General features: G+C 34.8%; 1 protein-coding gene across 1 annotated transcript in view; it reads left to right on the top strand.

The window, feature by feature from the left end:
* The window catches only part of ncanb (neurocan b), a 128,004-nt gene that overhangs the window by 71,631 nt on the left and 35,693 nt on the right, over window positions 1-20,680 (top strand). Inside the window, exon 10 of the mRNA XM_073843645.1 lies at window positions 12,554-12,667. Within this exon, the coding sequence (XP_073699746.1) occupies window positions 12,554-12,667 (114 nt within the window). The remainder of the gene's footprint in view (window positions 1-12,553; window positions 12,668-20,680) is intronic.

The following is a 20,680-nucleotide window of genomic DNA, read 5'->3' as shown; positions in this document are numbered from 1 at the left end:
TTATCATTTAATCTGTCTGTCTGTCTGTCTGTCTGTCTGTCTGTCCGTCCGTACGTCTATCTGTCTATCTGTCTGTCTTTCATCCATCTGTCTTTCCATCATTCTGTCTATCTGTCTGTTTGTTGTACTATCATTCTCTGTCGGTTGTTCTATCATTCTCTCTGTCTGTCATTCTATCTATCTATCGATCTATCAATCTACCTATCTGTCTGTCCATCCATACTATTTGTCCTTCTCTCTGTCTGCGTTTCTGTCTTTCTTTTATTCTATCTGTCTGTCGTTCTGTCATTCTCTCTGTTTGTCGTACTATCTATTGATCTATTATTCTCTCTGTCTGTCTGTCTTTCTTCTATCCGTCCATCTCTCTATCTATCTATCTATCTATCTATCTATCTATCTATCTATCTATCTATCTATCTATCTATCTATCTATCTATCTATCTATCTATCTAATCTATCATCTATCTATCTATCTATCTATTTGTCTGTCCGTCTACCTATCTGTCCTTCCATCCATCCGTCATTCTATCATTCTGTCTGTCTGTCATTCTATCATTCTCTCTGTCTATCATTCTATTTATCGATCTATCATTCTATTTGTCTGTCTGTCTTTCATTCGTCCATCTGTTGTTCTATCATTCTATCTGTCATTCTCTCTGTTTGTCTTACTATCTATCGATCTATCTCTCTGTCTGTTTGTCTGTCTGTCTGTCTGTCTTTCGTCCATCCATCCATTCATCTGCCTGTCATTCTATCATTCTATCTATCTGTCTGTCTGTTGTACTATCATTCTCTGTCTGTTGTTCTATCGTTGTATTTGTCTGTCGTTCTATCTATCGATCTGTCTGTCTGTCTGTCTGTCTTTCGTCCATCCATCCATTCGTCTGCCTGTCGTTCTATCATTCTATCTATCTGTCTGTCTGTTGTACTATCATTCTCTGTCTGTTGTTCTATCATTGTATCTATCTATCCATTTGTCTGTCCATCTATCCATCTATCTGTCCGTTTGTCCGTCCATCCATCCATCTGTCGTTTTATCATTCTATCTGTCTGTCTGTCATTCTATCTGTCATTCTCTCTCTGTCATTCTATTTATCGACTATTTGTCTGTCTGACTGTCTGTCTGTGGTCCATCCATCTGTCTGTCTGTTGTTCTGTCATTCTTTGTTTGTTCTATTATTCTCTCTCTGTTGTCCGTCTGTCCGTCCATTATTCCATGATTCTATCAATCTCTGTTGCTCTATCTATCGTTCTATAGATATCTATCTATCTATGGTTCTATATATCATTCTGTCATTCTATCTGTCTGTCTGTCTATCATTCTATCTATCATTCTCTGTTGTTCCTCTATCTAGTTCTGTCTATCTATTGATCTATCTGTCTGTCTGTCTGTCTGTCTGTCTGTCTGTTGTTTGTTCTATCTGTCATTTTCTCTTTCTGTCTGTCTGTCAATAACACTGTATTTTAGGTGTTTAATAAATGAGACGCAGTTTTTTTTTGCACTGAAATGTTAAACTGTTTTGTGATTTCACCCCTAGATATTTCAGACCACATTTGACTACACCCTCTGGTCCTTTTAACCTTAATCAACTTCTAGAACAGCAGTAAACCTTACTCGCCTATGGACGTCTACATTTATCTCGAAACTATCAATAACCGAATGGCCTCTATTGATTGAAGCTCACCCATGTGGTTTGCGCAACTGAATGTATCAATCTTTTGGCGTGGCGGTCGCTGTCAGTGGTCTGAGATCCTTTAAATGAAGAAATGTCAGAGGGGTATTGATGCATGTGAATGCCGGTCGTCATTTATACCTCCTGGCTCCCAGCGGGTGACCAGCTACTATTGTGCGGATGTGATTTGTACTGACACATTATTGCGTTGCAGTCTTTCTCTTCAATCCATCTCCAAATAATTACCATTATTTATTTATTTATTTATTTATTCAAATACTGTAATAATTTACCAAAATGTTATTAGATTTATTCATTTATTTTTATCGCAATATAACATAAACCCGAATCTGATGCAAATCCAAAGTTATGATGAAATTAATTGAAACTCTACCAAAGACATGACAATTTGCAGGACCCATCACGTTAGCATTATTAGGAGCGTCTCAAGAGACTCTTCTGAGACGCAAATTGACGACTGTTTCATCAGTGTTCTAAAAGGAGTGTTTGTTCCCACAGGCGTGTTTTTGTAGACCGCCGCCTCAGTAATAGCAACTTGAGGAAAAGATTACAAGGGCTTGGCAGTGCTGCGTCCTTCTACGCTTATATATTATTGTTTCATTTTTGTTTGCTCATCAACTGCTCCCGTTTGCTGATTATCCCACTCCCGGGCGCACTCCATAAAGCTCTCCGCACTGAAAAAGCCATTCTCGCACCACCGAAGCAATTACGATGAAGACAATCAACAGCAACAGGACACACGCCTCTCTGAAAGAGTGTAATTTATCTTTCAAATGTTAAACAGTAATAAAATAATGTCTCGGAAAGCTCGGAATTTCATGCACTCGTTTGGAATGTCATTGCCGACGACTGCAGCGATTCTAATCCTTTGAGGAAATGTCAGGGTTGTCTTGTCATTGTCATACATCTTCAGGGCTCTCCTAAACTCCTCCTTCTCAAGGGTATTACAGCACTTTAAAAGAAGTTTCCTGTGAGGAAGGTCAAAACAGAAAAGTTTGAAATGGAATATATAAACATATATCGTTCTATCAATCATTTTGTCATTCTATCGTTCTATTGTTCTATCATTCTATTCTTCTGTCGTTCTATCATTCTGTCAGTCGTACTGTCCATCATTCTCTCTGTCTGTCTTATCAATATATCGATTACGTCATACGATCTATTGTTTTATTGATTTATCTTTCAATCTATCTTTTGTTCTGTCTATCTATCTATCTATCTATCTATCTATCTATCGTTCTATCGTTCTATCGTTCTAACGCTCTAACATTCTAACGTTCTATGTCATTCTATCATTCTGTAGTTCTATCGCTCTTTCTTTTGGTCTATGATTCTATCACTCTACTTTTAAATCTATCTATCGTTTACCGTTTATTCTGTCTATCGCTCTTTCTATTCTATTCTATTCTATCTATCTATCTATCTATCGTTCTATCTATCTATCTATCGTTCTATCGTTCTAACGCTCTAACATTCTAACGTTCTATGTCATTCTATCATTCTGTAGTTCTATCGCTCTTTCTTTTGGTCTATGATTCTATCACTCTACTGTTAAATCTATCTATCGTTTACCGTTTATTCTGTCTATCGCTCTTTCTATTCTATCTATCTATCTATCTATCGTTCTCTCTATCATTGTATCTATTATTCTATCTATCTGTCTATCTGTCTATCTGTCTATCTATCTATCTATCGGTCTGTGATTCTATCACTATTGTTCTATCGGTCTATGATTCTATCTCTCTATTGTTCTATCTGTCTAGGATTCTATCGTTCATTCTGTCTATCGCTCTTTCTATTAGCATATGATTCTATCACTCTGTTCATTCTTACATTCATTCTATCTATCACCCTTTCTATCGGTCTATGAATCTATCAATCTATTGTTCTATCGTCTAGGATTCTATCATTCATTCTATCTATTGTTCTTTCTGTCATTCATTCTATCACTTTTTTGTCCTTCATTCTATCTATTGTTCTATCGATCGGTCTATGATTCTATCTCTCTATTGTTCTATTGCTCTGTTGTTCGTTCTGTCTATCTGTCTGTCTTTCTATCATTCTGTAGTTCTATCACTCTTTCTGTTGGTCTATAATTCTATCACTAAATCTATCTATCCTTCTACCATTAATTCTGTCTATCGCTCTTTCTATCGCTCTGTGATTCTATCACTATTGTACTATCGGTCTGATTCTATCCCTCTATTGCTCTATTATCTATCTATTGCTCTACCATTCATTCTATCTATCTTATTAGTCTATGATTATATCGCTCTGTTGTTGTATCTGTCTAGGATTCTATCGTTCATTCTATCACTTTCTGTTGTTCGTTCTACTTATCGGCCTATGATTTTATCATCTATCTATCATCTATCTATCTAATGCATGTACATAACACAATCTATAGTGAGCTCTTTATTGACATAGAGGTGGTATTTCAGCCACTATTTCAGTTGGTTAGTTATATAATCTGTTTCAAACAGAAAAGTTCTATTAACATTTGTAGAAAATGCTGATACATTGAAATACTCCATTTTGTTGAGGGATTTTAGAGTCGTTACCATCCACGCTGTATTTTCTGATCAGCACAAAGCAGAGGTGCCAACAGTTCAATGTCTGTATACACGGGCAAGATGGAAGAAATGCACTTTTAGCTTTGGCTTTGAGCAAAGGCTTGGAGGTGGAAACAACTCGAGGACAGAGGGATGCTGCGTCCCAGACAGCTGATGCATTGCAAATCGGCCCACTGTCAGATCCGTTCTCATTTTCAATCATGATTATTTGAAGCCAGAAGCATGACGTGATAAAATATCATCCGAGAGAAGTTGTGGAAGAGAGTCCTTGCATTGGGGTATTGATCTTTCTCTCCTCGGAACGTTATTAGATTCTGATCCCATGAAAAAGCGCTGGATGGATCATTTGGCCGTGAAATAGTTGATTGCATTTGAGGACTCATTTATAAGGGAAGGGCGGACTGTTTACATTTTATTTGGCATGTCATTTACAAATGCCCCAGCAGCTACTGAAATTGAAAACATAAATCTGCTCAACACCAAACTAAGCATCTTCCCTCCGGCTCTCGGAAGCTGCGGAAAATGCTCAAAAGCCAATGTCAGGAGGGACAGGGTTGACTGACTAAGGCTGCCCTCAGCTGTATTGTACAATGTTTTCAGCACAAAATGCTGGCCCTGTTTGTCTCGTGTGGCCTCTCATCCTGTCCGGCCAGCTCTCAGGACACTTGTTTTACTAAGGCTGCTGCCAAAATACTATTGGTCTCCAGAGGAAGGAAAGATGCCCAGTCGGTAAGTGTGTCTAGAGAAGCCATTCAAGCATGAAGCATGTAGTGTGCACATCCCAGTGGTCCATTTGATGTTTACTGTACCATTTGTAGTTTATTTTGGACATGAGTAATTGGTTTTGAACAAGTTTAATCCATTTGCAGACCAGTTGTAAACATTTTAGGTGAGCATTATTGCATTGACATGATATGTAAATCAGTGGAATGTGAATCTTTAGTAATTTAATGATTCAGATTTTTTGATTCTGTTGCTTAAAAATTTCATTACTGATTCACTCAAGCTGGTTCATAAGAGTCATTTTTTGGGGAATTGAATTACACTGGTCATGCTGTTTCTGTTTGGTTAACTCAAAAGGACTGCTCATAAGAATCATTCATTCAGGAATCAGACTACACTAGTTGCGCTGTACGTTTTTGATTCACTCAAACTGGTTCATAAGAGTCGTTTGGTTAGGAATTGAGTTACACTGGCCGTGCAGTTTATGTTTGATTAACTAAAAGGAATCTACTAACTACTAATTCAACCACTCATAAAAATTATTCATTTAGGAATCAGACTACATTGGTTGTGCTGTATGTTTTTGATTGACTCAGTATGATTTATAAGAATCATTTGTTTGAGAATTGAATTACTCTGGTCTTGCTGTTAATGTCTCGTTTACTGAAAAGAACTGTTCATAAGAATCATTCATTCAGAAATCAGACTACACCGGTTGTGCCTTACGTTTTTGATTTACTCACACTGGTTGAGGAATCAGACTACACTGGTTGCTCTGTACATTTTTGATTCACTCAAACTAGTTCAGAGTCATTTGTTTGGGAATTGAATTACACTGGCTGTGCTGTTTATGTTTGGTTCACTCAAAAGAACCACTCATAAGAATCTTTCATTCAGGAATCAGACTACACTATTTGCATTGTGTGTCTTTTTGATTCACTCAAACTGTTTCATAAGAGTCATTTGTTCACTCAAAAGAACTGCTCATAAGAATCATTCATTCAGAAATCAGACTACACTGGTTGTGCCTTACATTTTTGATTTATTCACACTGGTTGAGGAATCAGACTACACTGGTTGCTCTGTACATTTTTGATTCACTCAAACTAGTTCAGAGTCATTTGTTTGGGAATTGAATTACACTGGCTGTGCTGTTTATGTTTGGTTCACTCAAAAGAACCACTCATAAGAATCATTCATTCAGGAATCGGACTACACTGGTTGCGTTGTTAGGTTTTGACTCACACAAACTGATTCATAAGAGTCATTTGTTTGTTAATTAAATTACACTGGTCATGCTGTTTCTGTTTGGTTCACTCAAAAGAACTGCTCATGAATCATTTATTCAAGAATCGGACTACACTGGTTGTGCTGTGTGTTTTTGATTCACTCAAACAGGTTCATAAGAATCATTTGTTTGAGAATTGTATTACACTGGTTGCACAGTTTATTTTTGATTCGCTAAAAAGAACCACTCATGAGAATTATTCATTGAGGAATCAGACTACACTGGTTGCTTTGTACTTTTTCGATTTATTCAAACTAGTTCATAAGAATCATTTATTTCAGAATTGAATTACACTAGACGTGCTGTTTATTTTTGAATCACAAAAAATAGACCGCTCATAAGAATCATTCATTCAGGAATCGGACTACACTGGTTGTGCTGTGTGTTTTTGATTCACTCAAACTCGTTCATAAGAGTCATTTGTTTCAGAATTGAATTACACTAGTTGTGCTGTTTATTTTTGATCCAATAAAAAGAACTGCTCATAAAGGTTTTTCATTTAAGAATCAGACTGGTAGCTTTGTATGCTTTTGATTATCTTAAAAGAACCGGCTACACTGGTTGAAAGTAATCGACTCATAAAAAAGTTGATTCCTTCATTGTACTGTGGAGGTGTGCAGTGTATGGGTGTATTAATGAGAGAAGCATGACTCTGTTAACCACCCTCTGTGATTCCTGGGTTTAGGCGTCTAGACCAGCTAGCTCTTTCCCTGCTTGAAGTCAGCTGGCACTTTGACTCTGTGATACAGTAGTTGTACCACTGCGTTGCTTTGATACAACGGAGCTCCGCTTTCATCCCAGCGTGTTTCTTCAGCATCTAAAACCTCATTAGTCCAGCCATGGGTGTTTTATACTCCAGGCAAAGTGGAGATGATCCAGCCGCCCTCTGCCTTTGCCCTCTCTGGAGCCCAGGAGATACACTCAGATGGTTTGTAGGCTAGAGGCTCTCGTTCGCCAGCTGTGTCTTAATTGATTTTGCCCTCAAGCTCGGGATGAGCAGAAGAAATGGTTGCAGGCAGGTGGACTATTGGATTTAAAGTATGTGTGTCTATGTCTGTATGCACCCCGCTGACCCGGGTCTAATTTTATGTGTGGCTATGTTTATGTGTGGAAATACAAGGATGAGAGTTTGAGAGGCTTTTATAATGGGAATTTAGTTTCAGAGCTCAAAACTTTTGGCTTTAGTGGTAGGACTTAATGCTAAAGGGTCTTAAAAGTGTATGCTTTCTTTATTTAATATGTATGCTTAGATATTTTATCTTTGTATTTCTTCAGGGTTTTCTACATTTTGGTAACCACAAATAGTACTAGTTCATTTTTAATAGATTTTATATGTTTAGTTATTTTGATGCAAGAATAAAATTTAATAACATATAAATGCAGGCATGCATACATAAATTACTGTATTATGGTAAAGCCATATTATATCTCAAAACTAATTTAATCACCACTTATTTATTGTTTGTTTGTTTGTTTGCTTGTTTGTTTGTTTTAGTTATGAAGCATTTATTTAGTTTTATTCTCAGAAATGTTATTAAAAATATTAATTATTAAATTATTTATTTATTTAAAACTTATTCAATATTTAATTTAATATTTAGTTTTTGGAACCACAAACTGTACAGCTTTATTTATTTATTTGTTTGTTATTTCATTCGTTCATTGTTAATATTTATTTATATTTATGCAAGAATAAAATTTTATAACATAAATGCAGGAATGCATACATAAATTACATTATATTATATCTCTTATTTATTTATTTATTTATTTATTTATTTATTAGTTTAATCTTCAGCTGTTATATAGTAATATTTATTAGGCCCTATTGTTCTTCTAAGGATTCTTTTTTTTTTTTTTTTTTTTTCAACCTTCCGGGCACTTTTGGGGGCCTTAACATACTCAAAAACTCTTTGCACACACATTGGAATCTGCGGCCATCAGGACGCCACAGAGACTGGGACCCGGGCGTGGTTCAGGGCCTCTACAGCGCCCCCTGGAACACAGTCAGAAATCTTGATGTACTGCGCACACATAATTGCACGTATTCATATGAAACTCGGTACACATATAGATCTCACTGAGCCAAACATCTTTTGTACTCTATGTCATAGGCTCCACCCAACAGGAAGTGAGATATTTAGGGCAATGTAAAAAGTGCATTCTCTGGAATTTGAAATACTAGGTTCCTGTCTTTTCGAGGCAGATAACATGCTTAGAATTTCATGAAACTCAACACACACATCAATATTAATGATTAATGATATTAATGACACTGGCGAAAGGTCATAAATGGGTGTGGAGCAGGCACTCTATAGCGCCATCTTTTGACAATAGTTGGGGGTTCGTTTTTCCTACAGTCACCAAAATCTGTACATATATCGTTCTCATCAATCTGGACAACTTTCTAAATTAAACTCATTAGCTACGACCAACAGATTTGAATTGAATGTGGATTTTTGGAAAAAATCAGGCTGTAAACAAATTCATACTTCTCATAAGAGCAACATGCTGTTCACACCAAACTTTTTTAACATGAAGAGAATATTCTGAAGATGCTAAATTGCGAGCGGATTTGGGATATCTTGAACGGTGTTGACGTGGTGATTTTTTAAAGTGATAGTAAAAAAGATAACCATAATTTTTTTTATATCTTTAAAGTGCAGCATCAAAACTCTTTAAAACTTTTTTCACACAGAGAACTAGTTATTCTGAGCAAACACTGTTATTTTCACAAGTATACAAGCTTCTATGAATTAAAGAAAATTTTAAAAAGAAATCAGAAATCTCCTCTCACTCTGCCTGCCTGTATCTAAGTATGTGTGTGTGCTGAGTGTCAGAGTGAGTGTAGGGGGGAGGGGTGAAAGGGAGGGAGGGTGAGAGATCAGTGACACATGCTGTCTTGCAGACCATCTTTGAGGAAGAAATGCACATTGATGTAGTGTAATCTACATAAATATATCGGATCTTTGAGAGTCTGATCTTTGAGAAAATATAAGATGTCACTAACTCTTTCATTGTTTGTTTTTTGCAGTTTTTTTATTTTTTACTGAACTGTACCATGAACTTGTCCTATGCAGTCACACAGCAAAAGATTAAAAAAATACAACTTTTAATAATTAATGAATAGCATGAGCGATGTATCTTCATTGTTAGACAATTATTTTCATAGTGTTATCTATTGAATATAAAATTATAATTAACAATTTCAAGACAAACTTTGACAACAAAACAAACTTTGCTGTTATCTGTTCAAAACATCTGAAAATTATACCATTTTAAGATGAGTTATATTTACATCACCCCATTACAATACTCAACTTGTTTTTTAAAGATATTTTGAAAGAATGAAGCGTTTATATAGCACTTTATTGTCTATTGCTGTATACCCACATGAACTGTGTGTTCATGTTAATTCACAGTACATAAACAAATGTTAAAAGATACAAATTTACATTTTAATAATGTATGAATACTTTTTTTAGCTTAATATTAATTAACATTAATAAATGCTATTTAATTATTGTTCATGTTAACTAATATAGTTAATGTTAACAAATGAAACTGGATGGCAAAATTTTATATATTGTGTGTATGTGTCTGTGTGTTGATTTTAAAGTGTAACCTTTTCAATGCTGTAAACTTTAAATCCAAACTGGCAGAGCGTTACTGTGAATGCATGTGCCAACTGGGCACCGTTTTCCTGATGCTATCGGGATGGCGACTGCGCAGATGGCGAGGGCCCGTTCATTGCTGCTTGCAGCTTTATTATATTATTGTATTTATTTATTAATTTAAAACCTATGATTAAATATTTAGTTTACTATTTAGTTTTTGTAACCACAAACTATACTTTTTAAATACTATAACTTTTTAAAATGATTTGTTTATTTATTTGTTTGTTTGTTTTAGTTATTATAAAGTATTTATTTAGTTTAATCCTCAGCTGTTATATCATAATATTATTTATTATATCATTGTGTTTGTTTGTTTATTTATTTATTTCAAACTTACGCGTAAATATTTAATTTAATATTTTATTTTTGTAACCACAAACTGTACATACATACATACATATTTCTTTAATTATTTATTGTTTTAGTTATTTTAAGGTATTTATTTAGTTTAATCCTCAGGTGTTATATAAAATATTTATTAATTGTTTTAGTTATTATAATGTATTTATTTAGTTTAATCCTCAGCTTTTATATCATAATATTATTTATTATGTCGTTGTGTTTGTTTATTTGTTTATTTATTTCAAACATACATGTAAATATTTAATTTAATATTTAGTTTTTGTAATCACAAACTGTACATATTTATTAATTTTTTTAGTTATTATAAGGTATTTATTTAGTTTAATCCTCAGGTGTTATATAAAAATATTTATTTATTGTTTTAGTTATTATAATGTATTTATTTAGTTTAATCCTCAGCTGTTATATCATAATATTATTTATTATATCATTGTGTTTGTTTGTTTGATTATTTACTTACGTGTAAATATTTAATTTAATATTTAATTTTTGTAACCACAAACAGTACATATATTTTTTATTGTTTTAATTATTATAAGGTATTTATTTAGTTTAATCCTCAGCTGTTATATAAAAATATTTATTATATTGTATAATAAATTGCATTTATTTATTTATTTAAAGCTTATGTTATAAACTTAAATATTTAATTTAATATTTTGTTTTTGTAACCACAAACTGTACTACTTTATTTGTTTGCTTATTTATTTATTGTTTTAATTATTATATAGTGCTTATTTTATTTAATCATCAGCTGTTATACAATAATATTATTTATTAAATTGTTGTATTTGTTTATTTATTCATATATTTAACACTTATGCTTAAATATTTAATTTAATATTTATTTTTGTAAGCACAAGCTGTGCATCTTTTTATTTATGTATTTATTCATTAATTCATTAATTCATTATTAGTATATATTTAATTGTATTTATGAAAGAGTCAAATTTAATAACATATAAATGCATTTATTTATTATGAAGTATTTATTTAGTTTTATTCTCAGCTATGTTATATAATATTAATTATTATATTGGTGTATTTATTTATTTAAAACTTATGCTTAAATATTTAATTTACCATTTAGTTATCTAATCACAAAATGTACTTATTTTTTACTGTATGTATTTATTTATTTATGCATTTTTAGTATATTTTATGGATTTATATTTGTACAAAAATAAACTGTAATAAATATGTAAATATTACATACATAAATGCAAAATTATAACTCAAAACAGTGTTTATTTTTGTTTCAGTTATTATATAGTATTTAATTGTATTCGCAGGTAGATTGTATTATTATTTTTATTACATTATGTTGTTTTTAAAATATTTATTGCATAAAAATATAAATAAATAAATACTTATCAAAAATATATGACATAAAACTACTGTTTTTAAAATCTACAAGACACAGTACATGACATTTGGCTTAGAGCCACCAAAAACAATTTGAGTTGCACGAGATGAACCTCAACAGATTGCAGCCCGGAGATTTCTAATAAGAAGCTGATGTCCAAGTCATTATGTCATTTGCACGCTGCTTTTTCACAGTTAACTTTTATGGCGCATTAACTTGCAAAATGGCATTACGAAATGTCAAGTTTACCATCACAGCTGTCATGCTGAAATAGCTGGAGATATGCCAGTGACGTTTATGCAAATGTGATTAGTAACCTGGAAATTGATTCAAGTTAAACTAGTGTAAATAACACCAATGTATCTAAAGCAACTGGTTGCTTTTTAGAAAACCAAATACCAAAGCATTTGATCCTGAGAAAAACAATACAGGTTCAACTGTAGCTGTATTCTAAGTTCTTGAAGTAAGATCTTAAAGCAAGGCTCAACAAATACATTTTTTTAATGCAAGCGGATGACTAATTCCCCCGTGTCCACAAAGATTTGATATTCACAGCTGGTCCGAGTTTTCTTTTGCACAAGCGTGTTTGTAAAAAGGGTCTAGCTCATTATTATAGTGATTTCAGTCCTAGTATTGTACAAGTTCATTGCTAAAATGCCAACGAGACGTTTTACCTCAGTAATTGGAAATGTAGCAATGTTAGGACATATGTTAGTTTGAAAGTAGAAAAATAATGAGAACAAAATCACAACTTTCTGGTGTGCCGTTTTATAGCAGCTGCGCTACTTTCTTAGCACTAATGAAATGGTGAAAAAAGCACAAGCCAATGCGTTGTTTCTGAATCTTTATGTCTTGGTTTGTTCTCACAGATATTGATGATTGTCAATCCAACCCGTGTCAGAATGGAGGCACCTGCATTGATGAGATCAACTCTTTCGTATGCCTGTGTCTGCCCAGCTACGGTGGAGCAACCTGTGAGAAAGGTAATGAAATAACACACATGTGCGCTTACGTGCAAATGGTGGAATATATGGGATGACAGAGATTTTGGAGATCTTAAAATGGTTTCAGAAGATTTGGTTGAGGTAAGGCTGCTCTTGGTGGGTTCATGAGTGCTGAATGGCAAATGAGCATTGAAGCAAATTTTCTAAACAAGTACATTATTGCCTAAAAACTCTTAAAAATTACATTTCGTAACACAAAAATAGTATTATTTATAACATTTTAGTGGATTTGGGTGTCCGCCTTGACACTCGCTGTGAGAAATACCGCAAATTGAGTGATATAAACTGTGAAACGGTTGAGTGCTGTTATCACTAGAAAATCGCACTCCTGGAAAAGGCTCTCGGCCAGTCAGATTCCAGGAACAGACAAGCAAATTTTCAAATGTGTTTTCTTCATTAACAAACTATATATTTGAAGTCTAAACAAGTACATTCTTGCCTAAAAACTCTTAAAACTACATTCCATTGCACAAAAACAGTATAATTTATAAAAATTATAGTGGATTTAGGTGTCCACCATGACACTCGCTGTGAGAAATTCCGTAAGCAAGTGATACAAACGATGAAACGGTTGAGTGCTGTTATCGCTAGAATGTCGCACTCCTGGAAAAGGCTCTCAGTGTCACGTTGAGATAGAGGGGAGGTCTGCATTCTGTCACGTTTGAATAACAGGAAGTCTGGGTCCAAATGCAGGGAGGGAAAGAATATATTTAATAAACACAAAAACAGAACAAAAAGGCCAACACGGCACAAACTGAAACACTACAAAACAAAATCAAGAACTCAAAGGTCAGGGATTTCCAAGAACACAAAGTACACATAACTAGAGACAAGACAATGCAGACCTGAAAACGGAATGAAGAGTGAGTGTTCTTATACAGAGTCCAGATAGTGAACAGCTGTGTGTGAATCAGTGGTAATGACAAAACAGACGTGATGAATCAGAGTGCAGTGCAAACAGCGACCTCAGGTGGCTGAGGGAAAACCCACAGCCCCGATCATGACACTACCCCCTCTCTAGGGAACGGCTACCATGCAGATTCCAGGACCAGACAAGCAAATTTTCAAAAAGATGTTATCTTTATTAACAAACTGCATATTTGAAGTCTAAACAAGTACAATATTGCCTAAAAACATTTAAAACTACATTCCGTGACACAAAAACAGTATTATTTATTAAATTATAGTGGATTTGAGTGTCCGCCATGACACTCGCTGTCAGAAATACCGCAAGCAGAATGGTGAATGGGTTGAAAATGGTGAAACGGTTGAGTGCTATTATCGCTAGAATATCACTCTCCTGAAAAAGGCTCTCAGCCAATCAGATTCCAGACAAGCAAATTTTCTGATGCATTATCTTTCATGACAAACCATATATTTGAAGTCTAAACAAGTACATTCTCGCCTAAAACTCTTAAAACTACATTCTGTGACACAAAAACAGTATTATTTTTTAAAATTATAGTGAAAAATGTTGTGAGAAATACCAAACAACTTTGACCTTTGAAACAAGTCGAGTATGGTTTCACTAATAATAAACATACATTTGCTTAAAGCATCCATATTTGTCCATGCCCATGTTGATTAGAGTATCAAACTTTTAAAAAGTATTAATTTAAGGTACATTTAGAACAGGTAAAAATGTGCAATTAATCACAAGTTAACTCGACAATCATGCGAATAATCGTGATTAAATATTTTAATCGACAGACCTAATATATATATATATATATATATATATATATATATATATATATATATATATATATATATACAGGGTGCGATTTGCCGGGGGGCATGGGGGGGATTTCCCCCCCTCTGGTCTATGCATCCCTGCCTCTGCTGATTTATTTTTATCCACGGCGAAGCTGTTCCTACATCTTTTATTATTCACGATACGCACTCTAAAGTCATCTGAATCAAAGGATTCGCCATACCCGCTTTAAAGTTGAACGTTCTGAATCAAATGATTCGCGATCCGATTGGAGCGCTTCTAAACAGTGGATCTTTTTGCGACGCAGTGGTTTACTGATTCGGAGTTTCCAAAAAGCTCCGTTGATACTTTGCTGACCTTCTCTATAAAATGTATTCGTTGTTTGAAATTAAATCATACTATTAATAGGCCTAACTTACGATGTTTTTATTAAATTGTGATCACATAGCTAATACAGCTTCCGTCGTATTAAAAACATTTCATGACCTGACTCTCATTATCTTGTTCTTGTTCTTGTATATAATGTGCATTGTTTACAGATTACACTAACAGTTTGGTCAACCTCTGCCTATGGAGAGAGAAAAAAAAAGTTTTCAAAAGCATCCCCCCCTCTGTTTTTTTTTCACAAATCGCACCCTTATATATATATATATATATATATATATATATATATATAGTTGATACTTTAGCAGTTGAGTAAAAAACAAATAACTTCAGGTACAGGCTTTTACACTGATGGCAGTATGTGCGGATAGCCCAGGTGAATCCTGTCAAACTAAACAAGCTGCACCTGTACTGAGACGCAGCACATTTAATCCTGGTGTAATCCAAGCGGTGTCAGACCTCCGCAGCACCATCGTTTTCTCCAGCCTGAATGTGTTTGCTGTACCGTCCTATGGCCTTACAACCAAGCGTTCAGCTGCAAGGCAATGAAGCATGGGCGATCAATCCCGTCCCTGCCGTGAGAGAGAGAATGTGAGACAGAGAGGGAAACGGGAGTGAAAAAACAGAGGAAGCAGTGGGTGGAATGCAGTCGCTCTGGTGGAGCGTAACGCACCTTCACCCGAATCCTCCCCTCCAAATGTACCCCCCCAAAGAGAGCTAGGGGAGTGGAGGAAGCCCTCCCATCATACACACACGTTATGTCTTGTAAAGTGGGCCGGAGGAATGGGAGCAGTAGACTGGAACGGGTCCATGGCTGCCCTTCTGCTGGCAACAGGATGTTCATTTTTGGAAACTACTTCATTAACACGCAGGACTAGTGTCAGTGTCTGTAGTCTTTCATTTATATTTTATTTCATACCAGTACTTCATTAAATGCTTGATTCTGATTGGTGATGTGGCAAAGGATTATAGAAAGTAGCTATATCTTTTCTAACTGATCCGACTTACGATTTCCCATAGGCTTTCATTGAGGGGGTCAAAACTTTTGCACAATAACACTGATGCAGTATTTAGGCTATCTATCACTAGCAAAGCTTAATTACTATGCTACGAACATACTAAAACATGTTAATAATGTGCTAATCGTGATAGCAACATGGTAATCATGCTAAAAACATGTTAGCAACATGTTAATCGTGCTAAATTATGATAACATGCTAATTGTGCTACCAATGTGCAATAATGATGTTAAAAACATGCTGACCACACTACTGACATGCTTGCAACATGCTAATCATGTTAAAACATGCTAGTAACATGTTGATCATGCTAGTAACATGGTAATCCTGTTACAGTGTGCCAGCAACATGTTAACAACATGCTAATCATGTTAAAAACGTTAATAACATGCTTAACACCCTGCTGAAAAAACCAGCATATGCTGGTTAGGTATGTTTTGGTGCTGGGATGCTGGTTTTAGCTGGTTAATGCTGGTCCTTTGCTGGTTTATGCTGGTCCCTTGCTGGTTTATGCTGGTCCCTTGCTGGTTTATGCTGGTCCTTTGCTGGTTTATGCTGGTCATGTTGCTGGTCAAGGACCAGCATAAACCAGCAAAGGACCAGCATTAACCAGCAACATGACCAGCATAAACCAGCAAAAACCAGCAAGGGACCAGCATAAACCAGCAAAGGACCAGCATATACCAGCTAAAACCAGCATCCCAGCACCAAAACATACCTAACCAGCATATGCTGGTTTTTTCAGCAGGGCATACTAACAACACATTACAAAATGTTAACAAACTTGTCAGCAATGTGCTAATCATGCTAAAAACATGCTAACAACATGTTAATCATGCTAGAAACATACTAACATGTTAACCATTCTACAAACTTGATAGCAACATCCTAATTATGCTAGCAACATGCTAACAACATGCTGATCATGTTAAAAACATGTTAGCAAAATGCTTATTCTAGAAACATGCTAGAAACACAATAATCATATTAGAAACATGCCAGCAAAGTGCTAATCATGCTAAAAACATGTTAATCATGCTAGAAACATATTACCAAGTTAACCATTTTAAAAACTTGCTAGCAACATCCTAATTATGCTAAAAGCATGCTAGAAACATGCTAAAAACACGTTAACCATGGTAAAAACATGTTAGCAACATACTGACAGCATGCTAGTCATGCTAGAAAAATGCTAGCTACATGTTAATAATTCTAGGAACTTGTTAGCAATATACTAACCATGCCAAAACGTAATGTTGTGTTAATGTTAATCATTCCAGAAACATGCTAGTAATATACTAACCATGCAAGAAACCTGTTAGCAACATGCTAATCATGCTTGAAACATGTTTACAACATTTACAACATACTAACTTCCTAATCTTACTAGAAGCATTCTAACAGCTTCCTGGAAAATGCGGAAACGCTAATCATGCTAGAAAAATGTTAGTCATGCTAGAAACATGCTAACAACATGTTAATAATTTTTGGAACTTGCTAGCAACATCCTAATTATGCTATAAGCACTCTAACAGAATGCTAGAAACATGCTAGCAACATGCTGACAGCATGATAATCATGCTAGAAACATATTAGCAACATATTAACGACATGGTAATCATGCTAAAAACGTGCTAATAAGGATAGTAACGTGTTAACATGTTAATCATTCTAAAAACATAACAACAGAATCATTCTTGTAACTTGCTAGCAACATGCTAGAAGCATGCTAACAGCATGCTGACAACACACTAATCATGCTAGAAACATGTTAGCAACAAAACATCATAATAATGACAGATGATAATTATGTTAGAAATCTACTAACACGTTAATCATCAATTTTAGGAACTTACTAGCAACATGCTAATATCATCCTAATAATGATAGTAACATGCTGGCAACATGTTAATTATTCTAGAAACATGCTAATCATGTTAGAAACACGTTTGCAACATGCTGACAACATGCTAATCATGCTAGAAGCATGTTGGCAACATATTAACAATGTTGATTATGTGAGAAAAAAGGCTAGCAACATGTTAACTATGTTAAAACATGTTAACAACATGTTAATCGTAATAGCAACATGTTAGTGGCATGCTAACAACATGCTAGTCATGTTAAAAACATGCCAATCATGTTAAAAACATGATAGCAATGTACTTATCATTTTAGAAACATGTTACTAACAAGCTTACAACACGCTAATTATGCTAGCAGCATGCTAAATCATTCTTGCAATATTTTATCAACATCTATCTAGCTAAACTTTTAAACTTTAAGCTTTTACAACTGCTTCAAACTTTCAGACAAGGCTTTTTTAAGCAACTTCAAAGTTTGTTCGTGAACTTTACTCATTACTTATTATGTAATTACTGTCTTTATTTAACATTTTTGCAAAAAACCTTACCTCAAAGCACATAAGTGTTGCATCACCACCTTGTCATGATTTAACACAAATACGGCTTATTTCTCACCTAGAATGGCATTTTTAAATCACGCCTTGAGAGCAACAATCTGGATGTTGTTGTGCGTGAACAGTGGTTAATGTACACCCGCACACACCCCTTCAATAAGAATGATCAAAGAGGTGCCGAAGCCCGTGTCAGGTTAATTTGTTTGCTCGCCCAGTCTCCGGTGTAATGTGATTCAAAGACTGTCTGTTCTCATCACAACCACATCAGTCCTTTGAAGCTCACCTGCCTCCAAAAAGAAACCTCCAGTTTCCATGGCGACCACTACCGATGTCAATACACCTACAACACCGCCAAACCGGTCAGGTTCAGAGGCCAGCTGTTCGATACGCGGCGTAATGTGTGTATCAACAAACCCACTGAGCCAATTAATGTGTTCTGCTAATTGCAACTCTTACGAACGCTCAAATTGAAGTAAAAGCATTTCTAAACACATTAAACCATTGCATCAAAGCAGCTATCCCTAATGTATTTTTGCGGGAAAATTATCTCAATTGTTTTTAACATTGTTAAATTTCCATGAAGAAATGTAGCTTTTGGCTCAAAAGCTTCCCTGCTGGTTGCTCCCTCTCAAATTACTCACATCAGATCTTGAGAAGTACATGTACCTGGCAATTTCTGCTCAATTGATTTTGTAAAGACCAAAAATAAATAAATTTATAAACATGCATGGTGCGCACTAAACGTCCTCTATTCTTCACGTGGAGCAAATCATTTGCTAATTAAATAAAAAGCTGATTAATGTGTGACGTGCTTAATTAACCCTAGTGTAACAGCAACATGTTAATAAACAATGCTAAAACATGCTAGCAACATGTTAATCATGCTAGTAACACACTGATCATGCTAAAACATGCTAGCAACATGTTAATCATGCTAGTAACACACTGATCATGCTAAAACATGCTAGCAACATGTTAATCATGCTAGTAACACACTGATCATGCTAAAACATGTTAGCAACATGCTATTCATGTGAGTAACACGATAACACTCTGTTAAAAATGTGCCAGAAGCATGATAATCATGCTAGCATAAGCCAACATGGTAATCATGCAAAAAAATGCTAAAACCATGCTAATTACGTTGTTGCTAAAAATGCTAACAACATGCTAAAGACACTAATCATGTTAGAAAACATGCTAGTAACATGGTAATCATGCTTCCAACGTGCTAACAACATGCTAATCATGTTAACAAAGTTCCAGCAACATGCTAATCACGCTTGTAACATGCTAATCATGCTAACAAAGTTCCAGCAACATGCTAATCATGCTTGTAACATGCTAATCATGCTAACAAAGTTCCAGCAACATGCTAATCACGTTTGTAACACACTAATCATGTTAACACATGCTAGTAGCATGGTAATCATGCTACCAACATACTAACAACATGTTAATCATGCTAAAAACATGCTAATAACATGTTATTCATGTTAGTAACACAGTAACACACTACTAAAAATGTGCCAGAAGCATGATAATCATGCTAGCATTATGCCAACATGGTAATCATGAAAAACATGCTAAAACCATGCTAATCACATTGTTGCTAAAATGCTAACAACAATGCTAAACACACTAATCATGTTAGAAAACATGCTAGTAACACTGTAATTATGCTTCTAACGTACTAACAACAGGCTACTCATGGTAACAAATTATGCTAACAAAGTTCCAGCAACATGCTAATCACGCTTGTAACACGTTAATCATGCTAAAACATGCTAGTAGCATGGTAATCATGTTAAAACATGCTAACAACATGCTTTTCACGTTAGTAACACAGTAACACACTGCAAAAAATGCTACCAACTATGCTAACAACAATGCTAAACACACTAATCAGTTTAGAAAACATGCTAGTAACATGGTAATCATGCTTCCAACGTACTAACAACATGCTACTCATGGTAACAATGTGCCAGTAACATTCTAAAACATGCTAGTAACATGGTAATCATGCTAATAACATAATAACAACATGCTAATCATGGTAAAAAACATTTGAGTAACATGCATCTCATTTTAGAAACATGTTAGCTACATGTTAACCATGCTAGAAACTTGCTAGCAACTTGCTAACCATACAAGAAACATTCTAACAACATGTTAGAAACACGTTGGCAATATGTTGACAAAATGCTAAGCATGCTAGAAACAGGTTAACATGTTAATCTTGATAAAAAAACGTTAACAACACAATAATAACGCTACCAACATGTCAACATGTTAGTAACATGTTAATCCTGCTAGCAATGTGCCAGGAACATGCTAATCATGCTAACAATATGCCAACAACATGTTAACAAACAATGTTAAAACATGGTAGCAGCGTGTTAACAAGATGGTAATCATGTTAAAACATTCTAACAACATGCTAATCATGCTAGTAA

Source organism: Garra rufa, chromosome 7, assembly GCF_049309525.1.
Source record: "Garra rufa chromosome 7, GarRuf1.0, whole genome shotgun sequence".
NCBI classification, from domain to species: Eukaryota; Metazoa; Chordata; class Actinopteri; order Cypriniformes; family Cyprinidae; genus Garra; species Garra rufa.
This window is presented reverse-complemented; position numbering and strand designations above follow the sequence as displayed.